At 48.5% G+C, this 18,994-nt stretch overlaps 1 protein-coding gene across 1 annotated transcript; it reads right to left on the bottom strand.

Annotated features, from left to right (window-relative positions):
- Nucleotides 1-884: 884 nt before the first annotated feature.
- On the bottom strand, nt 885-14,212 carry ATOX1 (antioxidant 1 copper chaperone). The gene is made up of 4 exons (XM_079703658.1): nt 14,137-14,212; nt 7,744-7,819; nt 4,155-4,324; nt 885-1,023 (listed from the first exon to the last, which is right to left on the bottom strand). Exons 1-3 carry the CDS (start codon nt 14,140-14,142, stop codon nt 4,200-4,202), a joined length of 207 nt encoding a protein of 68 aa, XP_079559784.1. The 5' UTR covers nt 14,143-14,212; the 3' UTR covers nt 885-1,023; nt 4,155-4,199.
- Nucleotides 14,213-18,994: the final 4,782 nt, after the last annotated feature.

Genomic DNA, 18,994 nt, shown 5'->3' with positions numbered 1-18,994 from the left:
CTGATGGCTAATGGGATATATGCTTGCGTATTTTTGTGTTTCAAAGATTCCTGTTTTAATTTCTGATATGGCATAACCCACATAACCATAAGCTCTTTGAGATACTCAGTAATTTTCAAGAGTGTAAAAGGTTCCTGGGATGAAACAGTTTGAGAGCTGCTGGCTTAATGAAATATTTAAAAAAAAATAAGTAAAGCTGTACAAACTAAAATATTCCCTTTGTTTTGACATACTTGCATCAACTCTGTAAGGCACTAACTTTTAGGCTGACTGGAATTCTAATTGCCATTTCTACAGATCTTTGATTAAATACACACAAAAATGTACATGAATAGAGAATGTTCACTGAGTGATAACTGACAAGCACTATCTAAGCGACTTACATGAGTCCCCTCATTTAATCCCTACAACCACCATTTGCAGGAGATGCTGTTACCACATTTTATGCTTGCGGACACCAAGAGGTTATGTGGCCCAGCTGGGAGGTGTGGAGCTTGGACTCTATCTCAAGCAGTCTGTCTTCGCTGCCTCTTCCCGTTATTCTAACTGCCATACAATTTTACCTCCCTTAAATGTGATTCACTTGACAGACAAAGGTTTTTCACAATACAGAGTCTAAGAAAGTAGTGAAAAGAAAGAGGATCACCCACCTGACCCAACATCTTCACTTATAGATGAGGAAAAGTGAGGCCCAGAGAGGGGAAGTGACTTGCAAAAGCTCACACAGCAAAGATTCAGAATCCATCGGACCTCTTTCGCCCAGCTGGGAGCTCTTAGAACTCCAACCCAAGCAAGCACTGCAGTTATCTCCTTCAGAGCAACATGTGAGCAGCACAGCACAGCACAGAAGCAGGTGACATCAAGACCAGGCAAGAGACAATATCTCCAGCAAAATGGACTTGACTTTATTGCAAGGAAGCTACAGAGGAGCAGGGCAAGTGAGGGTCTCCGCAGGAACTACCATCGCTGAGCAGGATTGTCAGGTCCTAGATCTGTCTGGAAGGCAGGAGCTGGCTCAGCATCCTGGAAGAGATGAGAAGTGAGGTGGAACACAGGCGCCATCTGCTGGGCACATGGAGACATTACAAAAGCAGTAAAGGTTCACTAAGAGGCAGTTGTACCGGGTGAGGTGGGAAACCCAGGTGCTGGAGCAGGACTAGAACCCCATGTCCAGCCCTGCACGCTGCTTCTACCAAGACTGCCTCTTGGCAGTCTTGACCAGAACCCATTGATCTTGCTAAGCCGATCACCGCCGAGGCCCTCTTCTGGGGAACTCCCAGGGATGCTGGGGCACCTTCCCTGTCCTGTTTCAACTTATACCAGGAGGGCAACAAAAAAAATCACGAGCAAACAAATCTGCCGAGAGCCAGACAATCAAGGAAACTTCAGAACCAATAAACATTCTATCTCTGGTTCCTGAACCTGGTTTCAAATCAGTCATTGGGCAGCCTCTTAAAACAGACTCGGAGACAGATGCTGCCTGGTGTGTGGGGTAAAAGCTTACCTGATCAGTGATTCTCACCCAGTGCCGTGCATATGAATCTCCAGGAGCCTTTTCATACTACACATGGTTACTGACAGATGTGCGGATGAAATTATATGATGACTGAATTTGCTGTGAGTATGGGGGTGGAGAGAGCGGGCCATGGATGAAATAATGGCAATGACTTGATAATTGTTGGATCTGGGTGATGCGTACGTGGAGATTCATTTTACTACCCTACTTGCATAGGTTCGACACTTCCTATAATAAAAAAGCTAAAATTAATTAATTAAAACTACTATGAGAACTATCCAGCCATAGAAAGGAATGAAGTACTGATACATGCTAAGCTTGGGTGAAGCCTGAAAACATTATGCTAAGTGAAAGAAGCCAGACACAAAAGGTCACATAACGTATGATTCCTTTTATATGAAATATCCAGAATAGGTGAGTCCGGGGGGCAGAAAGCAGATTAGTGGTTGCCAGGGGATGGAGAGAGGAGGCAGTGGGGACAGCCTAAATGGGTACAGGGAGTTTTTCTAGGGTGATGAAAAGTTTTGAAACTAGAGAGAGGTGGTGGATGTACAACATTGTGAATACCTAAAGGCCAATGAATGGTACACTTTAAAATGGTTAATTGCATGTTATGTGAATTTCATCTCAATAAAAAAAAAGAGCCTACTATGAGAAAAACACACATTAAGCTACACATGGTTTACAACAGGCAGGTATTGCTTTCTTAGTCAAACAAAATTCACATGCTCAGGTCGGGAGCTTCCAATTCAAAGTGTCTACACTGGGGCTCCACGTGTGTAGCCAGATGAGGAAGATTTTTTTTCTTCCCTCCCTCCATCCCTCCTTGTCACAGAGACTTTTATAAACAGTCTTACACAGAGGCCCAATATAAAACAGGGCTACTTGGGATACATGGAGGGGCCTGGGGTCCCTCCCCCCCACCCTCCCCCCAAAACCCTAGGGATGCAGGAACCATGTGATGAACACTGGTACGGTGGAAACGTTACCCTCCCTTTAAGGATCATCCTGCATATTCAGAGGGATTTCACAGTAACCTCCACAAGGCAGGAAAGCAGGGTAGAGGTTATAGCCTCATTTTACAGGAGGGAGGACTAAGTCTCAGGAATGAAAGAGAAGTGTCCAAAGTCAGAGTGTGAAATGAGGGCACAGCTAAAAACTAGACTCCTAGAATACTGATTATTCATCCTGGGCTCATTCCTGAACATGGTTCATCCTTGGGCAGAAAGGGGATGACAAAGACAGACACATGTGACATCTCATGATTTGCATGTGATGTCACCAGATACACAGGACACTGCCACGGCTCAGATTCCAATGCACACCTTGAGGAAGGAGGCTGCAGCTGAAGTTCACGGCTGACTGGCCCAGCAGTCAGTTGTAGTTGGATGCCTGATTCTCAGCCTGCCCCTGGCACTCACCTGTGTGGGTCTTTGGTCAAGTCACTTCCCCTCTCCAGGCCTCATTTTTAATTACAGTGAGAGCACTGACCGACATCAGGGATGTGGCAATTGTTGTAATACACACATGAAGGGCATGAAAGGCACTATGGGGGCAGTGACTGCTAGGAGGGCTGTGCTGTGAAGGATTCTGAGACTGTGGCTAGGCACGGAGGGAAGGAATGCTGGATGGATGACTAAAGTCTGCCCTGGTTCCGCAGTGAAGGGTGCTGGCACAGTGTCACTAACCTCCTTTCTGGACTATGTAAAATCAAAGGGAACATCCAGCTTAAACACGCTGCTGTTTTTTGTTTGTTTGTGTTGTGTTTTTTACCTTAACAGCTTTATTGGGGGTGTAACTGACATACTATACGTAGACATATTTTAAGTGCACAATGTGATGATCTGTAACTTATCAACTGAATACACCCACATACCCTCACCACACTCAAGATAATGAACATTTCCAACCCCAAAGTCTCCTCCTGCCTCTCCTTGCCACCCCACATCATCAGGCAATCACGGATCTGCTTTGGTCGCTATAGGTTCGTTTGCATTTTTTAGAACTTTATATAAATGATATCATACAGTATGTGAGATTCATTGCAGTTGTTGCATGGACAACAGTATTCAATTGTATGGCTATACCACAATTTGTTTATCTATTCACCTGGTGATGGACATTGGGTTGTTTCCAGCTTTTGGCTATTACAAGTAAAGCTGCTCTCAATATTTACAAGTCTTCATATGGACAGTGCTTTCCATTTCTCTTGGGTAAATACCTGGCAAAGGAATGGCTGGGTCATATGGTAGGTTTTAAGAAACTACCAGATTGACCACAGTATTGTCTTTGCACCAGTCTGGGCAGAGGGCATGTTCAGGAAGCTGAGAACAGTTCCAAGTGGGGACAGAGGCCAAGGTGAACTAACTCACCTGGTCAGTGCACAGGACCACAAGGCTCAGGGCTTAGGTGTCACCTCTGATGGGACCGTTAAGTTATCAAAGCAAAAGACACACTGCTCAGGGCCATATGCTTAAACTTAAACCCTGCTGATGAATGTACCCTGCAGTCATAGAGGGGACCCTGGGAGACATCACATAGTGCTCCGTCTACTCACAGGGGGCTGGAAGGAGTCCCTGAGTTTGTGATTTGCATTCGGTAGAGACATATTTTGTTGCACTGTCGGGGCCTCACCCACCTGCCCACTTTGGTCCATCCTGCAGGCTGGGGGCCCAGGCCCTTGCTATTTGGGGCCGAGGTAGGAAACAGCCTTTCCTGTTTTCCCCAGGGTCTCCAGCAGAGTGTCCACGCTGTGCTCAGAGTCGACGCAGACCTTCTTGTTGGGCAGGTCAATGTCAACTTGAACTCCTGCAGGAAGGGGGGGTGAGGGAGGACAGAGGCGTTCCCAGTCAGGCTCCTGAAGTATTGACCACCACCCGTCCCCTCTCCTCTAGACCACGGATCGGCGCACTTCTCCTGAAAAGGGCCAGAGAGCACATGTTTTAGGAACTGTGGGCTGCGTAGTCTTCTGTATATTGTTTTTACAACCCTGTAAAAATGTAAAAACCATTGTCAGCTGTGCAAAAACAGGCTGTGGGCTGGATTGGGCCCAGGGGCTGTAGTTTGCCCATCCCTGCTCTAGATGGGGGCTTTAAAATGTTTTTTTCTTAATTGCAAAAGTAATAGACACACTTTTTTTTTTTTTTGGCCGGGCCACGCGGCATGTGGGATCTTAATTTCCCTACCAGGGATTGAAACTGTGCCCCCCTGCAGTGGAAGCGCGGAGTCTTAACCACTGGACTGCCAGGGAAGTCCCCAGACACGCCATTTAAAAAGAAAAAAGGCAAGCATTTCTGAATAAAATTTGAAACTGTAAGGCCCCTACTATTTCCTACCTCTAAGGATCACTGAATAATAGGGCCCCTATCCAGTGTTTCTCCCCGATGGACAAATGAAAAGTAATTCTCCAAAGTGGCATCATACTCTGTAAACAGGTCTTGCTATATGTCACTTTCCAATGTCCAGGATATCTTGCCATCTCAGTGCATACAGACTTACTTCATTCTTTTTTAACAGCTACACCATATCCCATAGTGTGGATGTACCATCCATCTACTCAGTCCCCCTCTGAAGGACACTGAGGTTGCCTCCAATCTCTCACTATGATCACAACAATGTAAACATACTTGAACGTATCTTATAAAACTTGTGGAAATATTTCTATACCATGAATTCATAGAATGGAAATTGTGGGGCAACAGACTGGCACACTTTATTTTTTTCATTAGCATTTCATGATGTATTTTCTTGAACATTAAGACTCCTATGCACAGGGACCCATAAGTCCTGACAACTGCTTTCTAGAATCTGAACCACTGCTAAAAAAAAGCCCTGGTGTGTTTAAAATTCAGCTTGTTGGGCCCCATTCCAACATTCTGATTATGACCAGAATGGTTTGGTCTGAGATGAGGAAGCCAGGTGGAAGAACCTTAGACTGAGGAAGTAAGTTCCAAAGAACCACTTCTATCCTACCACTGACCCATCTTTCCAACGTGACTCAGCAAAATCTGGTAAAGATCATGAGTTTTCCCCCCTTGAGTCCCATGGAACAGTTAAGGGCACATTCTCCCACTCATTTATAAATTCAGAGCATACAATGGCAATAGGCTTTTCAACGATAAGATATGTCCATTATTGGGCTTCCCTGGTGGTGCAGTGGTTGAGAGTCCGCCTGCCGATGCAGGGGACACGGGTTCGTGCCCCAGTCCGGGAGGATCCCACATGCCGCGGAGTGGCTGGGCCCGTGAGCCATGGCCGCTGAGCCTGCGCGTCCAGAGCCTGTGCTCCGCAATGGGAGAGGCCACAGCAGTGAGAGGCCCGCGTACCGCAAAACAAACAAACAAACAAACAAACAAAGATACGTCCATTATCAACAGGTAGCATTCTCACTTTCAAAGTGAGAAGCCTCAAATTAGGTAACCAGCCAAGGCCTTATTCTAAGTGTTGGTGCCATGTCTTCCACACTCTGAGGGGAGCTGGCAAAGGAGCCCAGGCCTTCATTCCCTAACTCCTAGAGCCCGTTAGGTGGGTTTCGGTACAGGTAGGGAGGTAGAAGTGCCAAAGAACCTACACTCAGACCAGATGAGGAAAGCACTTGTTATCCTTTAACGCAGCGGGTCCCCAACCTTTTTGGCACCAGGGGCCGGTTTTATGCAAGCCAGTTTTTCGGATGGGGAGGGTGATGGGGAGGATGATGGGGAGTGGCGATGGGGAGGGCAACGGGGTGGGCTCTCCAGTTCAAGTATGCCACTGGTCTGTGATTCCTCAGGCCCAGCACTGCTCATCTGTGGCCTCGACTAGCTCAGAAAACCCTTCTGACCTTTCTTAAGAGGCCACCCCAAGTGGGGATAGTAGTGAAAGAGGGAGAGATACCTGCCCAAGCTCAAAGGCAGATCCTCAGGCACCAGTGAAGGGGCCTGAAAAAGCACATGGCATGGGATTTAGTCCTAACCTCTGACTCTGTACATAATGGATACCAGGGAGAGGGCAGTGTATCCTGGCTGCACTCCGGGTTTTGTCTTTTGGTTCAGAAGTTTCTCCCTCCTCTTTGGAGAAAATATTCTGGTGGCATCATAGAGCTGGAAGATACTCTGGCATCATCTGACCCAGTGGATTTCAAGCTGTGTTTCTGGCAGCCCAGGTCCCTGGACAGGTGTCCTGGGGCCAGCAAGAGGGAAAGCAGGCCCTCCCTCACTTCATGCAGAGCTGGTGCTTGTATAGAGGGGCTTGTGAGCAGAGTTATACTGTTAAAGTATCCACAGCAAAGCTGAGAGGCTGACTTTCCCATACTGTAGCTGGGGAAAGCCAGGCTCCGGGAGAGGAGGCCAAGGTCACATGGCAAGTCAGCAGCCAGGTTCTTTTCACTGTTTCAGATTCTTTTACAGTTCAGATTCCAGTTTACAGTCTAGAAACCAGCCATGGACTCACTGTGGGACACTGGGCAAGTCACTTCCCCTCCTGGGGCCTGGTGTCAACATCCCCATTCCACAGACTGAAAGTACAGCTCAGAGGACGGTGTTAAGTGCTAACGAGATGACATCCACATGAAAGCCCTTTGAAAACTGGGTGTTACTATTATCCAGGGTTAAAAGACTGACTGCCCCAGCACTACCAGAACTCTGATCACAGCTCTGTCATGACTTCATGGAGCCCCAGGACCAGACCCCAGCCCTCTCTGGGCCTCAGTTTCCCCAGATGAGAACTGAGGGGACTGGAGGAGATTAATAGTTTTCTAAATACACCAAAAAGAGGTGCTTTAGGAGTTCTGCACAGGACTGATCCAAAGTTTATTTCTTAAAATGTTACAGCTTCTAAAAATCTTAATAGAAAATGACACTCACATGTGTCACATAACAAAAGTTATCACCCTGGAGATGAATGTGATTACCAACATACTAAGTAGTACTGCCAGGGCTCCACGTGGCCAAATCCCAGCTCTGCCACTACTGGCTGTGTGATCCCAACAGGTTACTTAACCTCTCTGAACTTCAGTTCCCTCCTGCTTGAAATGGAGATGGTCAAAGCAGCTACCTGAAATGGTCAGGGTGAGGGTTAAATGATGTGATCCACGGAAGCCATGAAGCAGAGTACTTGGCATGTGCTAAGTACTCAAATGTTTTAGTGTTACTGTTAACAGCTTAAACTCAAGCTTCTCCTGTTCCATGCCTACATGCATTTAATATAAGTGTATCTGTCTCCCCACCCCCATCCGAGGGCCACACACTCACCTCCCAGCTTGTTGAGGACCCGAGTGACTGCATTAGAGCAGCCTTCACAGGTCATGTCCACGGAGAACTCGTGCTTCTGAAACAAAGGAGACCATAAGCCAAGTCCTGCAGAGGGGCCCCAGGGGCCCCATGCCCCACTTAGCATGCAGGCCCACTCGGGGGCCAAGACACAGGGCAGAGAGAAAGGCAAGATCCGGCTTTCATCAGACTCCCCAGTAGCCTGTTTCCGAGCTCCACTCTCTTAAACTGTACAGTAACTAAGGGTTGCTCTATCTCACAGGTGGTTGTGTTAAAGGACAGAATCCCTCGAAACCCTTTAGCGGCGTCTGGGACATGCAAGAAGAATCACCTGGGAAGGTAGTTTAAGATGTTGGTTCCTAGTCTCATCTTCAAAGCCCTGATTCTTCAGCTATGGGGTTGTCTCAGGATCACTAATAACTCTAATGTGGGTGGGCCCCATGCTCTGAGCAGTGCTGATCTGGTGGTCTTAATTATGCATTAAAAGATCACTCTCTGCATTAGACTCACCTGGGAGCTTACAAAAACTATAGGTTCCAAGGGGAGAAAGGGGGAGGTGGCGAGCGTGGGATGACTTGGGAGATTGGGATGGACATATGTACACTAATATGTATAAAATGGGTAACCAATAAGAACCTGCTGTATAAAAACAGACAGGGTTTCCCTGGTGGCGCAGTGGTTGAGAGTCCGCCTGCCGATGCAGGGGACACGGGTTCGTGGAGGATCCCACGTGCCGCAGAGCGGCTGGGCCCGTGAGCCATGGCCGCTGAGACTGCGCGTCCGGAGCCTGTGCTCCGCAACGGGAGAGGCCACAGCAGTGAGAGGCCCGCGTACCGCAAAAAAAAAACAAACCAACCAAACAAAAACTATAGGTTCTGGTCAGCAAGCCAGAGGGCTGAGGCATCTATTATGGTCAATAAGCTTCCCTGGTGACTCTGAAATATGGAGACCACTGCTGCCATCCAAGTGCTTCAGAGGCAGCACCTGAATCCTGGGAAGGGAGAGGATTTGCCTGGGCTCCCAGTGAGCTGAATCTGGGCCAGTAAGGGAACCCAGGCTCCTGGACTCTTCATGAGGGCTCAACATCCTACAGTCTCCAGGATATCTAACAAACCAAGGGCCCGAAGGCAAGCTCCCAGAAGATGAGGCTTTGTTCAGTCCACTGCTGCATCCCCAATACTTGGAACAGTGAGTGCCGGGCACAGAGTAGGGGCTTAACACATTTTGTTGAGTGAATAGATGTTTGACACAGCTGGTTGAACAACCCTGGGTCCTTCCTTTGCTTTCAAACAAAGGTTACTTATACCAATACTTCCTTTATTTTAAATCTCTGGAAATGAGACCTGGCTTCAGATCCCAGCTCTGGCACTTAGTAGCTGTGTGGCCATGAGTAAGTTACTTAACTCCTTTGTGCCTTGGTTTCTATATCTGCAAAATGGGGATGAAAGTCCCTCTCCAGGCTGGTGAATGGGATGAACACAAGATTTTAAGTGTGGTAGCCAGCATGCAAGATGGCCCAGTGATCTCTACCTCCTGGTATTTATGCCGTTGAGTAGTCCTGTCCCACAGTGTCTCAGGGTTGGCCTGTGTGTCCAGTAGAATATGGCTGAAGTGACGTTAGGTGACCTTGGAGGCTAACACATAAAAGACATTGTGGTTTCTGCCTTACTTTCTCTGGGATCCTTCACTCTGGAGGAAGCTGGCTGCCATGTCCTAAGGACCCTCTGGCAACCCTAAGGAGAGGTGCACATGGTGAAGAGCTGAGCCCTCCAGCCAACAGCCGTGTGAGGGAGCCAACTTGGAAGCAGATCCTCCTTCAGAGGACCACAGCCCTGGACAACATCCTCACTGCAGCTTCCATGAGAGACCCTGAGCCAGAAATACTAGCTAATCTGCTTCCAGATTCCTGACTCTCAGAGACTATAAGTTAATAAATATTTGTTGTCTCAAACCACTAAGTTTTGGAGGTAATTACTCAGAAGTATAGTTAATTCATATGTTAGGTAAAGAGACTGGAGCCTAGTAGTAGGTTCCACTGGGGTAAAAAGTTGGCTATCGGGGGAATTCCCTGGCTGTCCAGTGGTTTAGGACTCTGTGCTCTCACTGCTGAGAGCCCAGGCTCAATCCCTCGCCGGGGAACTAAGGGGAACTAAAATGCCACAAACCACTCGGCGCAGTGAAAAAAATTCTTGAAAAAGTTAGCTATCGGATTATTAGTATTACTTTGTTCCACTTCCATTTTTTCTGTCCCTTTAAAAAACTATGGCTACGTTTTCCATGGAGCTTTTCAAATCTCTTACCTCAACTGGAATTCTGGGCACAGCACTGTATCTTGCTGGAAGACCTCAGGCAAAATCCCTGCCCTTAGGGGCCCCAGTCCCCTTATCTATACCAAAAGGGCATTAGCCAATTCAGTTTCCTCAGTCTCAGTGCACAGAAGAATCACAGGGGTACTTGGTGACTGGGCAGCTCTGCAGGCAGCTGACTCAGTGAGCTCTGTAGCTCTGGGTGGGCCCTGTGACTCTCCATTTTTAACCCACTGAGGAGAAACAGAGGGGTAAGACCACACACTTGAGAAACATTGGTCTAAATGGCTTCTCAGGCTCTTTCCAAGTCTCAAACCACCTTTGGGTCTGGGTTATCATCATGCTGTACAGGGGAAACTGAAGCCAAGAGTTAAGCAGTTTGGTTTTTCGGTGCTGAATTACATAACCATCATTACAAACATAATGACACAACCAGGAGACGACTATTTTATCGAGGCCAAATCTGCAAAACCTGCCTTAAAGAAAACGGTTAGTCTTTCTTTTTTTCTAAACACCTCTGATCCCTTCAGCTCATTTTGTGACTATTCAACAACCACCACAGCAAATTCTGGAAGTAAGGATTTCTAGTGAGGATTCCATAATCTTGCCTTTAACGGGTGGTTCTCAGAACAACGGTATCAGCATGACCCGGGAACTTGCCAGACTGCAGACTCTCAGGTCCCACCCCAGACCTCCAGAATCAGAATCCTTTTTGTTCTTTGTTGTTTTTTTTTTTCCAGAATCCTCATTTTTAACAAGACACCCAGCCAGCACATTCCTGCCCACATTATAGTTTGAGATGCTGCTCTAGCACACAAGCTGGCAAACTATAGCTTGCCTGCCACCTGGTTTTATAAAGTTTTACTGGAACACAGCTAAGCTCATTCATTTACTTTCACACTAGAATGGCAGAGTTGAGGAGTTGTAACAGACCGCATGGTTCATGGAGCCTTAGGTATTCACTATCTCGCCCTTTAAGAAAAAGTTTGCTGACTCCTGCTCTAGAATAACTGGTAATCAAGATTCATCAGTAGTTGGTACCTGTACACCCATCCAAAGCTTTAATGGGTTTGTAAGACCAACATAAAACCCAAATCTAATGAGTGCCCACTATGTGAAATGCTCTTTATATAGTATCTCAGTCCTTACCCAGCCTGGAAAGGGAGCTAGTCACCGTACTATACGTAGGAGAAAACTTGAGGTTCCAGGGGTGAACTAAGCCACCCACAGTCCTGTGGTGGGTATGCGTTGAGGCTGGGATGTGAACCCAGGCTTTCTTGGCGCCAGGGACACCTTGCTGGTTCTGGACCAGCAAATGGGGCTGCCACCCCCCACAATGATGACTCTTAGCAGGAGACCTGAGATGGGGACACCATGTGAAGGAGCCCAAGTTTTTGCTGCCTGAGGACTTGAAGTCAACAGATCTCTAAAGCTTTCTGTTGTTGGCTACAGAGAGCGGGTCTCCTTCCATCCTGCACGGTACAGAGGTCAGAAGCCAGCAGACGGCTTCCGCTGGGCAAACATTACAATTCAGTCCTCTCCTCCTCCACCTCTGAGTCGCAAAAGTAAATATGGGGGCTTCCCTGGTGGCGCAGTGGTTGAGAGTCCGCCTGCCGATGCAGGGGACGCGGGTTCGTGCCCCAGTCCGGGAAGATCCCACATGCCGCGGAGCGGCTGGGCCTGTGAGCCATGGCTGCTGGGCCTACGCGTCCGGAGACTGTGCTCCGCAACGGGAGAGGCCACAACAGTGAGAGGCCCGCGTACCGCAAAAAAAAAAAAAAAAAAAAAAGTAAATATGGGGTTGTGGAAAGTCTCCTTCCTGCGCAGAGTAATCCTGTCTTTACAGAGAATCCCAAGGCCGGCCCCACCACTGAATGCTCGACTTTGCACAGTCCCAACCCCTCAGAGCCCCTGCTCTGTCACCTACAAAACGGGTCCTGTAGAGGAAAAAGCCCAGTCATCTGTGCAATGCTTTAACAGAATCTCAGAACTGGAAGGGTGGGAATGGAACAGGGTCATACTATCCAGACCCCTCCCAGAGACGAAATGCTTTCTCAAATATCCGGGGCGTTCAGTTTTTGAACACCCTGATGATTGGGAATTTACTATTATTAGAGTGCCTACTATGTGCCAGGCACTGTGCATGCATGTCCTCATCACAACAACACCATGAGGTAGGCATTATTATTATCCCTTCTTGACAGATGAGGTTAGGTCACTCACTCAGAGTGACACAGCTAGTGAATAGCAGGGCCTAGACCTACCCAAGCCTAAACTTTTAGCCACTGTGGTCCTTGTTAACATAGGGTTGAAACCTGCCTGCCTATAGTTCTACCAATTTGTCCTAGGTCTACACAAGACCTACCATTTCTTCGGGACTAACTATGTCAGTGGCTGAGCTACATATTTTACTGGCATTTTTCCAGTTACTACTAATGACAGCCCTGTGAGGTCAGTTTTTACCCCCATTTTACACTGAGGAAATCAAGGCACAAAGAGGTAAAACAGCTTGCCTGAGGTCATGCAGCTGGCAAGGGGGGTGGGGTAGGGCACAGATTTTTCAAAGAGGTTTCTGAGATTCCAAGTGTTTTGTGTGAGAAACCTCTCAGGTGACACGTTAATCCCTTTCCAGTTTTGGTTCATCTCGTGGTATACGGCCAAGTGCCCTCTTCATTTGGGTCATCCACTCTGGTGGGTCTTTTGTTCGTCAAAATTCCCAGAAGTGAACATAGAATAGAGCCATCCTCAAGCTGGCCTTTCCCTCACTGCCATCCCCCACAAAAGGCCGGTAGCCTCAGCCATCCCAGTCCCAGAGTGATTAATGCTTTCCTTTGACATTGCCACAGGCAGATTTACTCAACTGGGAGGGCCGATTCTGTCAGGTTCTTTGTCCATACTTTGTGTTGTCTGAGGATTTGTCTCAAGGTACCTGGCAACACCCAAGGGAAATGACACCTGAGATGTTTGTGGCCTGGCCCAGGGGGCCTCTGACTCACCTGTCAGCTCCCCAAAGCTAGGCCGCTAAGACACAGGGCGTCTGTGGGACACCTCTGGGTACCCACTTGGAGCAAGGCCAGAAAACCAGGCACCCTGGGGTAAAGTGCTAAACACCACGCCTCCAGCCAGTAGCCCTGGGACGCAACTGGGATCAGAGCTTCCTGCCAAGCCGGTATGACTACTTTTGTTGGACATGTATCATGTGGTGTGGTCAGGAGAGGCTGGGCCCCTGAAGATAAGGGGCTTAATCCTGGCTGCACCCATCTCCCAACACCACCTTGAATAAATTACTGGGATTTTAATGTTTGTTTGTTTTTATCTGCAAAAGGCCTTAATCTTTTACCTACAAAATGAGGCCATGAGCAACAAAATGAGGCCATGAGTCTTATCATGTATATTGGATGATAAGACTGAGTGAGCAGCTCATCCCTCCCCAGACTCTGCCACTGAGCAACTGGCGACTTTGGGCAGGTCCCTGAACCTCTCTGTAGCTCACGGGTTCGGGTTCATAAAGTGACCTGTAGAAAAGGTTAAAAGCACTGTCTCCATTCAGTGTGGCCCAGCGCTGACCTGAAACTCAGACACAGTGGGCAGAGGAAGGGAAGACAAACACGGACCTCCGAACTCCTGCCCTGTCCGGGAGGTAACAGTCACCCCAAGCCCCTCTTTCAGGCCAGCTCCGCGGGAAGGGGCATCCACGTGGGAGACGCAGGGACTAGCCATCCCAGTTCCGGATCGCCACCGACTCCCTGTGTGACCTCCAGCGACTCTCTGCCCCTCGCTGGGTCTCAGTTTCCCCGTCTTTGCAGGGAAGCTTTAGGCTTGTAATCGCTTGGAGGCCTTGCAGCTTTGATGTTCTGAAGCCTGACTGCCAGATAAAACTCCCATGGGATCCGATTTTAGGGAGGGTCGAAGAAGCTGGGGGCTGGGTGGGGAGGGGTGAGAAGAGGGGCGACAGCTCTGGGCGCGGCCTGAGCCCTTTAAGAGGGACCTCTGGCCAAAAGGCGGTGCAGCCGAGGCGCTAGCCGTTGGCCGCGGGTCTGCGCGGGGCGGGGACGGCGCGACAACTTACCGGCATGACTGAGGAGCTGGCTGCAGAGACAGCGGCGGCGGCGGCGCTGCTTCCCCCGGCTCTGAGCGCGGACGCCGGTGCGCTTCCGGGTGTCTCTGGCCCAGGCCCCGCCTACTCCGGTCCCGCGGGCTGGCAGCTGCCTGAAGATCGTAGGCCTCCCCGCCTCCTTCCGGCCGGGTCGGGGCCACTGGAGCCCCGCCACGACTACGCTAGTTGGTGGGAAGGATGTTAGGCAAGCCTGCCTTGCTTCTTAGCCATTTTTAGAACTCCTGCTCCGTGTCAGGCTTGTATTAGGGGGCTGGGAATACTGGGGCCCCCCCGCTGCGAACAGGACAAACTCCCCCTCACACCCCCCATCCCTCCCTCCCTAGAGGGACAATCTCAGTTACTCAGTATTTGTTGATTGCCAGCCATGGGCCGGCACTGTGCTAGGCATCCAAGATGCAGTAGTGGAAAAGACACAGCCTAGTAGGGAGCCAGGGAAGCAGGCGATGATAATGCAAGATAATGCAAGTGTTAAAGGAACTGTGTGTTTGGAACGAAGATAGGATCTCTAACTCAGGGGCGGTTCGTGAAGAGAGGAGGCTTCCAGAGGAGGAAGTCTTCGTTCATCTGAAGATGGAAGATGGACCAACTGGGAAGGAAGGAGACAGAACAGCACGTAAAAGTTGAAAGACATTAGAGGGCATGCCTTGGGAGGCAGAGATATTCAGATTGAGGGGCAGGCACAGAGAGAGATGGAGAAACGAAGCTGCAAAGACAGGAGACCCACAGATGCTCTAGGACACTTACAAAGAGGTGTACCAAGACCCAGAACTTCAGACACACACACACACACACACACACACACACAGAGTACCAGGCTGGTTCTGTCCTTGTAATATCCAAGGGGATCCCTCCAAGTTAATAGCTTCAAAGATCTCTCATCACTAGAACTGCTTGGAGAGCTTATTAAAAACTCAGATTTCTAGTCCTTTCATTAGATACACTGTCCCTTAATTTCCAGGTGTATTTTTAGTCTGCGTCCTCCTTCTGGTTTGGGGAACCACGTTGAGGAAAACTACAGTCTTTTTTTTTTTTTGGCCAAGCAGCGAGGCATGCAGGATCTTAGTTCCAGGGATCAAACCCGTGCCCCCTGCAGTGGAAGTGCAGATTCTTAACCACTGGAGGGCCAGGGAAGTACCAAACTATAGTCTTAACAAATACATGAAACCTTTTTGAGAAAGTGTGCTGGTTGTTGATTTATTGTCTCTTAGCTCCAATTCATCCTCTTTTTTGTTTGTTTAAAGAGCACATTCATGTAATTTTTTTTTTTTTTTTTTTTTTTTTTTTTTTTGCAGTATGCGGGCCTCTCACTGTTGTGGCCTCTCCCGCTGCGGAGCACAGGCTCCGGACGCGCAGGCTCAGCGGCCGTGGCTCACGGGCCCAGCCTCTCCGCGGCATGTGGGATCCTCCCGGACTGGGTCACGAACCCGTGTCCCCTGCATCGGCAGGCGGACTCTCAACCACTGCGCCACCAGCGAAGCCCTCATTCATGTAATTTTATTTTATTTTTTGAATTTTTATTTTTTATACAGCAGGTTCTTATTAGTTATCTGTTTTATACATATTAGTGTGTCTACGTCAATAAAAATCTCCCAATTCATCCCATCACCACCACCACCGCCCCCATCCACTTTCCCCCCTTGGTGTCCATACGTTTGTTCTCTACATCTGTGTCTCTATTTCTGCCCTGCAAACCTGTTCATTTGTACCATTTTTCTAGGATCAACATATATGCGTTAATATACGATATTTGTTTTTCTCTTTCTGACTTACTTCACTCTGTATGACAGTCTCTAGATCCATCCACATCTCTACAAATGACCCAATCTCGTTCCTTTTTATGGCTGGGTAATATTCCATTGTATATGTGTACCACATCTTCTTTATCCATTCATCTGTCAATGGGCATTTAGGTTGCTTCCATGACCTGGCTATTGTAAATAGTGCTGAAATGAACATTGGGGTGCATGTGTCTTCTTGTCCAATTTATCCTTTTTGCCTGCTTGTGAAAATCTGGACCCATTAAACATTGTTTTTTCATTGCCTGATAGCAGGATGTTAAGCTTTGCCAGTAAAGGCTCTGGAGAGACACTAGAGGAGAAAAGCTTTTCCTTTCTGATTCCAGTGTGCTCGCTCTCCAGGCTCTTGCAGTATGTGTGATTGGCCTCTGCCTAGCTTCTGAGGGTGGCTTCCCCAGCACCAGGCTCCTGCTGTGTACAGGGACCAGCAGCACCTAGCAGCTAGCAGCTTCTCCCAGTACCTGCCCTGCTTATGCACTTTCATAGAGTAACTACAGTGAGATGATTCTCTGTGAACAGCTTTCTCCAGCACCCTAGAGGGCAGTTTTCCAGCTCAGAGAGTGAATTTCTAACAAGTTCCACCAGCACGGTACCATAGCCACTCCTCTGCCATTCACAAGGGTTGGATCTCAGCCTGGGTGTGTGGGGTGCAGGATTCTTCTTTGGGCACTCCACTTTACTATTTTAGCCCTGTGGGCAATGGCTTCTCCCCGAATCTGCTACTTCTATATTCTTTAGAGTTCTGTTTACTTCTTACTAGCCAATCCTTCATTACTCTAGCTCCATTATAATCTTTAAACTCTTCTATTTCTAATTATGGTGTGGTTTCCCTCTCCTGATTAAAGCCAGACTGATTCAGGGAGTGACAACTTGCCTACTTCAGTTTAGGAAAGAGGATAATGGTTCCACCCTTAGTCTAAGTTCAAGGAAAACAGGACATGCCTGGTGGTCCAGTGGTGAAGACTCTGCCCTTCTGTGGTTAAGAATCTGCCTGCCAATGCAGGGGACACGGGTTTGATCCCTGGTCTGGGAAGATCCCACATGCCGCGGAGCAACTAAGCCCGTGCGCCACAACTACTGAGCTTGCGCTCTAAAGCCCGTGAGCCACGACTACTGAGCCTGCGTGCCACAACTACTGAAGCCCATATACCTAGAGCCCTTGCTCTTCAACAAGAGAAAACACGACAATGAGAAGCCCGCGCACCGCAACGAAGAGTAGCCCCAGCTCGCCGCAACTAGAGAAAGCCCGCGTGCAACAACAAAGACCGAATGCAGCCAAAAATAAATAATTTTTTAAAAAATTAAAAAAAAAAAGACTCTGCCCTTCCACTGCAGGGGGCACGGATTTGATCCCTGGTCCGGGGAACTAAGATCCCACATGCCACACAGCCAAAAAAAAAAAACCAAACAAACAATTTTTACATTCAAGGAAAACAGAAGGGGTAAGTCTAAACCAGGGCCAGTTGCTGACTCACACTGACCCTAGATGACTAGGCCCACCAGCATGGTGAGTAGAAGGGGCATGGATATTAGAGCCCGTCCTAATCTGCTCAGGCTGCTGTACGAAAATACTGTATCACAGACTGGATGGCTTAAGCAACAAAAAGTTATTTCTCACATTTCTCACAGTTCTAGAAGCTGGGAAGTCCAAGATCAAGATGCCAGCCCATTTGGTTTCTGGTGAGAGCTCCCTTCTTGGCTTGCAGACAGCTGCCTTCTTGCTATGTCCTCACAGGGTCGAACTAGCTAGCTCTGGTGTCTCCTTCTCCTCTTACAAGCACACCAGCTCTACTGAATTAGGGCCCCCCCTCTTTTAACCTTTACCACCTCCTCACAGGCCCTGTCTCCAAATACACTCACATTGTGTGTGTGTGTGTGGAGGGCACTTAGGGCATCAACTATGAATTTGGGGGAACACATTTCAGTCCATAGCAAAGCCATGTATACCAGAGTTTGAATCTTAGCCCTATCATTTACCAGCTGTCTATCCTTGGACAGATTGCTTTACCTCTCTAAGGCTCAGTATCCTCACTTATAAAAGGGAGCAGTTTGGGACTTCCCTGGCGGTCCAGTGGTTAGCACTCCGCGCTTCCAGTGCGGGGAACACGGGTTCCATCCCTGGTCAGAGAACTAAGATCCTGTGTGCCGGGCGGCACGGCCAAAAAAATAAAAATAAAGTGTTTCAATAAAAGGGAGTAGTTAAGATAACTCCATACTTTTTTATCCAAACCTCTAGCTGGTGAAAGGGGATACCGTTAATAATGTTGTCAGGACAACAGGCATATACCATGACTGTTCCAGGGCATATGGTTCCCTCAAAGAAACCTACACTAAAGTATTGTTTGGAGGAATATATATGGTAATGCATGCATATTGTCTAGCACATTGCTTGGCACAGGCTAGGCATCAAAAAATATTAGAATTCTTCGAATTGTTAAAATCTCTGCTGGCCTCCCTGGCCCTGGGTCTTCCCCTACAGGCAAAATGCTCACCTGTTAACCCTCCACCCCCTCCCTACCTGCCAGGTGTTTCCTAAAGGAGGGAGGGAGGGAGGGAGGAAGAGAGGGAGGGAGAGAGGGAGGGAGGGAGACCAGTGAAGGTAGCACTGGGGACAACTGTTTACTGAGACTGGGAAAAGCTAGATCACTGTAGGAGGCAGAGGAGGGAGTAAAGGAAAGGCAGAGGAAGAGTGAATAGCTCAGAGAATTGGGGAGGAGTGGGTTAAGCAGAGAAAGGGCAATTTAATGATAAGCAGTATTATGAAAACTCACTAGAGATAGCAAATGAAGACCTGTCAAAGAGGAGAGAAAGGGCTTCCCTGGTGGCGCAGTGGTTGAGAGTCCGCCTGCCGATGCAGGGGACACGGGTTCGTGCCCCGGTCCGGGAAGATCCCAAATGCCGCCGAGCGGCTGGGCCCGTGAGCCATGGCCGCTGAGCCTGCACGTCCAGAGCCTGTGCTCCGCAGCGGGAGAGGCCACAAAAGGGAGAGGCCCGCGTACCGCAAAAAAAAAAAA

The sequence above is a fragment of the Hyperoodon ampullatus genome, assembly GCF_949752795.1.
Source record: "Hyperoodon ampullatus genome assembly, chromosome: 4".
NCBI lineage: Eukaryota > Metazoa > Chordata > Mammalia > Artiodactyla > Ziphiidae > Hyperoodon > Hyperoodon ampullatus.
Note: the sequence above shows the minus strand (reverse complement) of the source record. Positions and strands in the feature narration are given on the sequence as shown.